The 8,400-nt window shown below is 38.1% G+C and overlaps 1 protein-coding gene across 1 annotated transcript in view; it reads right to left on the reverse strand.

Annotated features, from left to right (window-relative positions):
- The window catches only part of DACH2 (dachshund family transcription factor 2), a 1,617,828-nt gene that overhangs the window by 794,139 nt on the left and 815,289 nt on the right, over positions 1 to 8,400 (reverse strand). Inside the window, exon 3 of the mRNA XM_006871308.1 lies at positions 5,964 to 6,076. Within this exon, the coding sequence (XP_006871370.1) occupies positions 5,964 to 6,076 (113 nt within the window). The remainder of the gene's footprint in view (positions 1 to 5,963; positions 6,077 to 8,400) is intronic.

The raw sequence follows: 8,400 nt of genomic DNA on the forward strand, positions 1-8,400 counted from the left end.
AGAGAAAAAAAAAAAAGTAATCTGATACAATTTGATGAAGTTGACCTACACCTATGGATGCAGTAGCTCAAAAGAGGGAACAAATCCTTACAACAAGGATCATTCCCACCCCCTCCACATACAGAGTAGACAGGGATGGGCAACTTGGACATTGGCTACCCAAAATGGGGGGGGGAGGGTCTACAAAGGCAAGAAGTGACTGGTTTATAAGCTTTCAAGAGGGAACCTAGAGCCATAAGGCCAGGAGGAAGGCAGGATCTCCAGTGAGTAGTATCCAATATGTCTAGGTGGGGCTGATGAAATGAAATGCAGATGGGTCTCTTGTGATACAATGGTGAATAATTGTTATCAGACTGATTGTGAGAGTTGGAAATGTAAAGGTAGACATTTTATAGTAAGAAGGGAGTGATTAACTTTCCAGTCTAGGAGCGGCGGTCCCTAGAACCATTAACGAAGAAGAGCCAAGAGCGGGACCCTACCCAGAGAAAGAGTGATGCCTGAGATGGAGGCAGAGATGATGACAGGGAGCGATGGAGCAGCTGGGGACTTTAGATCCAGAGAGGGAGAAGAATTGTGTGCTGAAGACCAGGGGGAGGTGTGTGTGTGTGTGGGGGGGCAGGCTTGCAGGGTATACCTTTGGTTGGTTGATGATGCATGAGGGGGATTGTAACTATGGCAATGAAAAGATATACAATTGAATGAATGCAAAACTAACGTTCTCCCATGTAAACTATCACATAATTCACAATAAAACATTAAAAAAAAATATTTCATCAAAAGAGTGAAAAGGTACCCTAAAGAATTATAAAAATATTTTGCAATGACACATCACACAAGAGACTATTATCTAAAATCTATAGGAAACTGCAACTCCTCTATAAGAAAAAGACAAATAACCAAATTATAAAATGGGCACAAGACATGGAAAGGCACTTTACCAAAGAAGGCATTTGGGCAGCAAACAAACATATGAAAAAATATCCATGATCATTAGCCATTTTTGTTAGGTGCCATCGAGTCGGTACTGACTCATAGCCACCCTATGCACAGCAGAACAAAACACTGTCCAATCCTGGGCCAACCTCACTAATGTTGCCACGCTTAAGTCCATCGATGCTGCCAACTGGCCAATCCATCTCGGGGGTTTTCCTCTTTTTCTCGAAACCTCCACCCTACCAAACATGATATCTTTCTCCAGGGACGGATCCCTCTTGACAATATATCCCAAGTATGAGAGATGAAGTTTGGCCATCCTGGCATCCAAGGAGAACTCTGTCTGCACTTCTTCCAACATGAATCTGTTTGTTCTTTGGGCAGCCCATGGCACTTTCAATATTCTCCACCAACACCACAACTCAAATACATCAATTCTTCTATGCTTTTCATTATTCACTGTCCAGCTTTCACATGCATATGAGGTTATTGAAAATACCATGGCTTGGGTCAGGCACATTTTAGTCCTCAAGTTGATATCTTTGCTCATCAACACTTTAAAAAGGTCTTGTGCAGCAGATTTGCCTAATGCAATATGCCGTTTGATTTCTTGACTGCTGCTTCCATGAGTGTTGATAGTTGATCCAAGAAGAATGAAGTCCTTGACAACTTCTATCTTTTCTCCATTGATAAGAATGTTCTTTATTTGTCCAGTGGTGAAGATTTGTGTTTTCTTTACCTTGAGATGAAAACCAGACTGAAGGCTGTTCTTTTTTATATTCATCAGTAAGTATTTTAAGTTCTCTTCACTTTCAGCAAGCAAGGTTGTATCATCTGAATATCGCAGGTTGTTAATGAGTCTTCCTTCAATCCTGGTGCCATGTTTTTCTTCATAGAATCCAGCTTCTCAGATTATTTGCTCCACATACATGTTGAATAAGTATGCTGAAAGAATACAACCCGGTCACACACCTTTCTTAATTTTAAGCCATTCATGTTCTGTTAGAACAAGTGCCTCTTGGTCCATATATAGATTCCTCATGAAAACAATTAAGTGTTACTGAATACTCATACTTCACAATACTGTCCATAGCTTGTCATGATTCACACAATCAAAAGTCTTTGTGTAGTCTTTCTGATATTCTCTGCTTTCAGCCAGGATCCATCAAACATCACAAATGATATGCCTCATTCCATGGCTTCTTCTGAATACAGCTTGAACCTATGGAAGTTCTCTGTCAATGTATGCTTGCAGCCATTTCTATATTACCTTTAGTAAAACTTTACTTGCATGGAATATCAAAGAGATTCTCCGATTATTTCTGCATTCCGTTGGGTCACCTCTCTTTGGTATGGGCACACATACGGATCTCTTCCAATCATTCAGCCAGATAGCTGTCTTCCAAATTTCTTGGCAGAGATGAGTGAGTGCCTCCTGTGCTGCCTCATTTTCTTCAAAGATTTCAATTATTATTTCATCATACCTTGTTCTTTGCCAAATCCTTCAATGTACCTTGGACTTCCTCCTTCAGTATCATTAGCTCTTGATCATATGCTACCTCTTGAAACGGTTGAACATTAAGCATTTCCTTTTGGTACAGTGACTCTGTGTATTCCTTACATCTTTTCTTGATGCTTTCGGCATCATTCAGTAATTTGCCCAGAGAATCTTTCAATAATGAAAGTCAAGGCTTGATTTTTTTCTTCAGTTCCCCCAGCTTCAGAAATGCTGAGCATGTTCTTCCGTTTTGGTTTTGTATTGTAAAAGCTTAAGAGAAGATACCCATACTAAAAGAAAAAAAACAAAAAATGTGTCGGTTTGTTGGGGGGTGGGGCAGTAGAGCACAGGGTAAGGGATAGAAATAACATAGCTCGGGTGTTGGGGAGAACAATACACAAGAATGAGGAGGAGGATGGAAGAACAAGGTAAATAAGGGAAATCTTATGCAGGGTTGCATGGGCTAAATGGGGCAGAAGTTAGCAGTGATGTATGTTCAAACTTGGAGCAACAGTGCTCTATGATACCAAGATTTAGGCATAGTCTGAATGGGTAAAAGTGGGGAAATAATGTTGCTTGACTCTCTTATGAATATTATTTTTTCTTGTCTACAACTGTGAAATAGACACTTGATTGAGACAGAAACAAATATCGGGAAATATGATTACAGAATGTTTGTAAGCTTTACTTCAGCCTATAACTGATGGGAATACTTAAAAGGGATTATAGAACTTGCCCAGTGATATAACCTTCTGAAGTATCTTTGTAGTGTATAGGAACTTAGGTGTAATACTGAGCCTCATCCATAAACTTCTGAGGTGGGACATTCCTACTAGAAAGGACAATAAGACCAGCCTGGAACAGCTAGAGGAACATAAGACACTTCTTGAAAGCAAGACCAGCAGAGAAAAATCTAAAACAAAAATGGCAGTCTGATTGTCTGTTACAAAAACAAGCAAGTTGTTCACTGGGTAGCCATGAAGGAAAGCAATCAAGTCCCTTCAGGACAAACACCCTTCTAAAAATGAAATTCAAACAGAACACATGAGCAGGCATGTAAGATTGCTAGTGACCATTTGGTCAACTGGAGAGTGGAAGAGGGAGAAAGGCATTAATGAAGACATGTGCTGAGTTCGACCATGTTCCATAGAATCCCTTAAACCTGCAGATGAGAGAGAGAAGAGGAAGATCTGGATGGTATGAAGTGTACTGAGACTTGGGGACTCCTGGGCCCATGGACAAGGACATAACCATCTAGAACTAGAACTGAGAGTGAAGTTTCCAGCTGTTATAAAGTGAGGGTGAGGGGAGATACACCAGAATGCCCAAATTTGTAGATAATACCTTTTCGATTTAGCTTTGATGGCTTGATGATCAGAACTCGATTAGAGGAAGATAAAAAATTTAATAAAGGAATCAAGTGTAAATTGATACACATTGATGAACTTGACCTATACTTATAGATGTAGTAGCTCAAATTACCAACTGAGAGGGATAGAGTCTTCATGTCAACTATGAAGCCTATTCCTCTGTATACAGGGATGATAGGGATGGGCAACTTAGACTTTGGCTACCTTAAATGGGGGGTAATAAAAGCACGAAGCGACTGGTTTACAAGTTTCCAAGAGGGTGTTTAGTTTCAGAGGGTGTGGGGAAAGAGAATCCACATTGAATAGTTTTCATCTTGTCTAGACGGGTCTGGTGAAAGGAGATGAGGATAAGATTCTTAAGATTCAATAGTGAATAATTGTTATCATGACTAATTTCAACTGTCACAACTGTAAAAGTAGAAGTTTTGTAACAAAAAGGCAGAGTAGTTAATCTTACAGTCCAGAAACAGAGGACCCTTGGACCATCAAGGGAGAAGAGCAAGAGCAGAATGTGGTACTGTATAGAGAGATGGAGCAAAACCAGACATGGAGGCAGACATAGAGAGATAAAGCATCTGAGGACTCTAGACTCATAGAAAGAGACAGGTTATTTGCTAGCGGCCAGAAGGTAGGCTTGAAGAAAGTGCCCTTTGGTTGTTTAAATTATTATATATTCATGAGTGTTTTTGTATATATTGCCCCCCCCCAAATAAAGAGTGAATAGAAGCAAATACTGTTGAATGATGATGCATGGAAGATATTGTAATCATTGCAATGAAATGATGAGTGTAAAACTGATGTTCTCCCATGTAGACTTATCACTCATTCACAATGAAAACTTAAAAAAAAAAAAAAAAAAAAAGTACAGATAAAATATTCATTGTAAACCAGGATGGCCAGTCTTTGTCTCTCATGTTTCAGATGTATTATCAGGAAATACCTGTCCCTTGAAAAAGATATAATATTTGTTAAAGTGGAGGGTAGAAGGATAAAAGAAGACCTCAAAGAGATTGACTGGCACAGTGGCAGCAGCAATAGGCTGAGCCATAGCAGCAAATGTGAGGTTGGCTCAATACTAGACAGTGTTTCATTGTGTTGTGCATAGGGTTTCTATGAGTCAGTACCAACTCTATGACACCTAACAGCAACAGAAACAACTTCCTTTCATACCCATTCACCCTGAGTCTGTCCATGTATCTACACACAGAACACTGTTGTTCTGAGTTGGTGTATGTATAATTCCTTTATAATCCCTTAAGCCCTAATATATCTATCTGTACCTTCACCTAACTTCATCATTCTCTGCCAACCTCCCTCTTTTCTACATTGTCCTTCCTGTCACTCAGGTTAACATGTGTCTACCTTCTAGCCAGTTAATTTCTCTCCCTTCATTTCCATTCCTGGTAATCATCAAATGGTGTTCTTCAGTACAATAATACCAGAGAGGAATGCAATCCTTAGAACAATCAAAAGGCATAATTTGCTCAAAGTAAAACCTCAAAAGGCTGAAATGGGACCAGAAAGAAGAACAAATGGAAACAGTAATATAGGAAAGACGTGAGCAGGGTGGTTATATTGTGGGAACTGCAAACAATGTTACAAAACAAAATGTGTATTATTTTTTTTTAGAATGGAAAACCAATATGTTCTGTAAATTTCCACTCAAATTACAATAAAATATTAAAAATAAAAAATCATGTTCATCAGCCTGGTATTTTTAGAAAACACTGTTTATCATAGTGGTCAATGAAAATAACTGGATTAACATTCATGACTTGTAAACAAGGGATGCATCCAAGGGATGCCTGGACCCCAGAAAACTAAAAACAATTATGTTAATAAGACATATAAGTTATAAGATATACTGCATCCTATAAAAGGCTTTGAGATCACACTTATTTGGCCAGTTACCAACACCCTTTCAACAAACGAATACACACACAATACGGCTTTAAAAAGGATTCTCTGCAGAGACATTACATTTTTTTAAGCATGTTCTGGAGTAACAAAAATGTTTTCATGAATACTCAAAAACTTCTATAATATAATCTCTAACAAAGCTTGAACAACTCTGAGGACAAGGCAGTTAGATCAATATGGGTTTATTTCATATGCTAGGCAGCATGGACAGACAAGGATGATAATCAGATGGATTTTATTACCTGTTGGAGTGATAAGTCCTGGTGATAAGAGGCCTGGGACTGCACGGGGCAGGAGACAGGCGTTTTCTTGAAACACTCCCAAAGTGCGTTTAGGGGGCCTTCCAGTCCTTGAACTATTATAAAACAGATAAAGAAACAAAAATAATCAGGTTAAAAATGTGCTCTACATTTGGAAATACCATCATTGGTTTCATTAGCCTTCTAAAGCTTGTTTATTTGCCAAGACTGACTGTTTTCCAGTAAATTTACCAACATACTTATGGCAATCATTAACTCCATAAGAAATTGCTTCAGTTTTTATTCCATTTAAAGGCTGTGTAAATGGAATCAAAATTAAATCAAAACAAGGAGCTGTGGTAGCAGAGTGGTTATGAGTTGGTCTGCTAACCTCAAAGTCAGCAGTTCGTAACTACCAGTCATTCTGCAGGAGAAAGATGATATTTTTTTGATCCCATAAACGTTTACAGTCTTGGAAATCCTATGTAGGGTCACTAGGATTTGGAACTGGCTTGAGATCATACATACCACCATGACCACTTATCACAGGACAACAAATAATGCAGCTCACCTCTTGTGAGAAAATTCCAAATTACTCTCTGTTCTTAAAGTTATACTTCATTCCTAGTAATAATATATGCTACTATGATCTGAGGTAGTGACTTATACAATAAATATTGGATAGAATATAAAGTTATCAACTCTCTGTTCTGCATGCCAATGGTGAGCATAAATAAATAGTTGAGATATGCAGAACAAAATTTGTCAGCATTTCCACAGCTTCCAGGAGAATATAAGCAACAAAGGGCTCCAACTCACAGTAGATGTTTTTCTAGCCATTTATTATATAGCAAATAGGACACTTTCTTGTAACTGTACTAACAACCTATCAACTTTACAATTTAGGTTAGATTTTCTCCCAGGTTGATTGCTGCTTATGACTTATAATTTGAGGTTAAACTTATAACAACTTAACCTATTCAATTTGCAAATTCATCACACTAGTTTGAGAAGTTTAGAATTTTAAATTGAAAATGTTAATCAGTAAAATAATGAAATAAAAAGTCAGTATCTGCTGCCTCCCTCTTGTGCTCTAATGCAGTTAGCATACTCGATAAATCATTTGGAAGCTGTCACCACTTATAAAAGAGGAGATTTATAAGTAATAAAACCATAACATCAATCCTTTAACCAATATATTTCAACTATTAATTTCTAAAGTTAATTAAGATATTGCTATTGTGTTTTAGTATAAATATATTTTACAGAGCTGAATAATAGGACTTTGAACAAAATATTTCAAGGTATTATCTTAAATAACTAATTTACAGATATATTAGTTTCTGATAGGAAACATATCTAAAGTAATCTAAGTTAAATCTTACTCTATCAACTTCGCTGTAGCGAAGTGTTCCATCAATGTAACAGAAACTCTGCTTTTAAATGAAGACAACTTCTAGCAACCTTGCATAAAGGTACCATTATCAGTTCACCTTTTCATTCACTATGCAAGTGTTATTTTCTTATTTTGAACATCTATATTGTATATCAACATAGAAGAAACTATTCTGGTTTTTAATTTAATGTTTCGACTTTATAAACTTCTGCTTATCAACTTTTTCTACTCAATTCTGTGTCATAAAGTATTTTACTTAATATAGTTCTGTTCCTGCTTGCCCTTGTCCTATTATATGGTTTCCAAATTCTATCATCCCATAGATATTATTTTCCACAGGTGGACAGACACAGTTACTACAACAAGGCCTCAAACATGTCAACTATTTAGAGGATTATTCAGGACAAGCAGTTTTGTATTCTGTTGTATATAGGTAATCTATGAGCAGAATGGACTCAATGACATCTAATAACAGCAATAACTCTTTTAAGGAATGGAGGTAGGAGAAATCTGATATTTAGTTTAAATATCCTAAAAGATCCCAGGAAGAGAACAAACAAGATGGCGGATCGGGTGGACGTATAGCAGAGAGCTCCACCAACAACAACACAGAATACCCGACCAAACAGGATCAAGGGTTGGTCCCAGAACTCTGAACCACATATAAAGGAATACTTAGAAGGTTGGAAGGCTCACAGCTGGGGGAATTTGTGGCAAAATCAAGAAATCCATTGCTTTCTAGTCCGGGAAGCTCGGCTGCGCCAGGAGCCACCATCTTGGGTGAGACCATGTGGGGGGAAGATCGGAGCAGCCACAGATACCTGGCAGAATTCCTGAGATAAAAGTGTGGACATTCTTTTCTTTTGGTAGCTGTTCATTGTTCCCTTGCTGTCTGTGCACTTCCATTCTGGTGACTATAGGGGTGCCTGAGCTAGTGGGCACCCCAGCCCCACCCTCGGCGGGTTCTACTACTCATGCGCACAGATATCCTTGAAATTTAAAGAGACAGTTTCCAATTAAAACCAAATGGCCACAGCCGGCCCT

The sequence above is a fragment of the Chrysochloris asiatica genome, unplaced genomic scaffold (assembly GCF_000296735.1).
Source record: "Chrysochloris asiatica unplaced genomic scaffold, ChrAsi1.0 scaffold00167, whole genome shotgun sequence".
NCBI classification, from domain to species: domain Eukaryota; kingdom Metazoa; phylum Chordata; class Mammalia; order Afrosoricida; family Chrysochloridae; genus Chrysochloris; species Chrysochloris asiatica.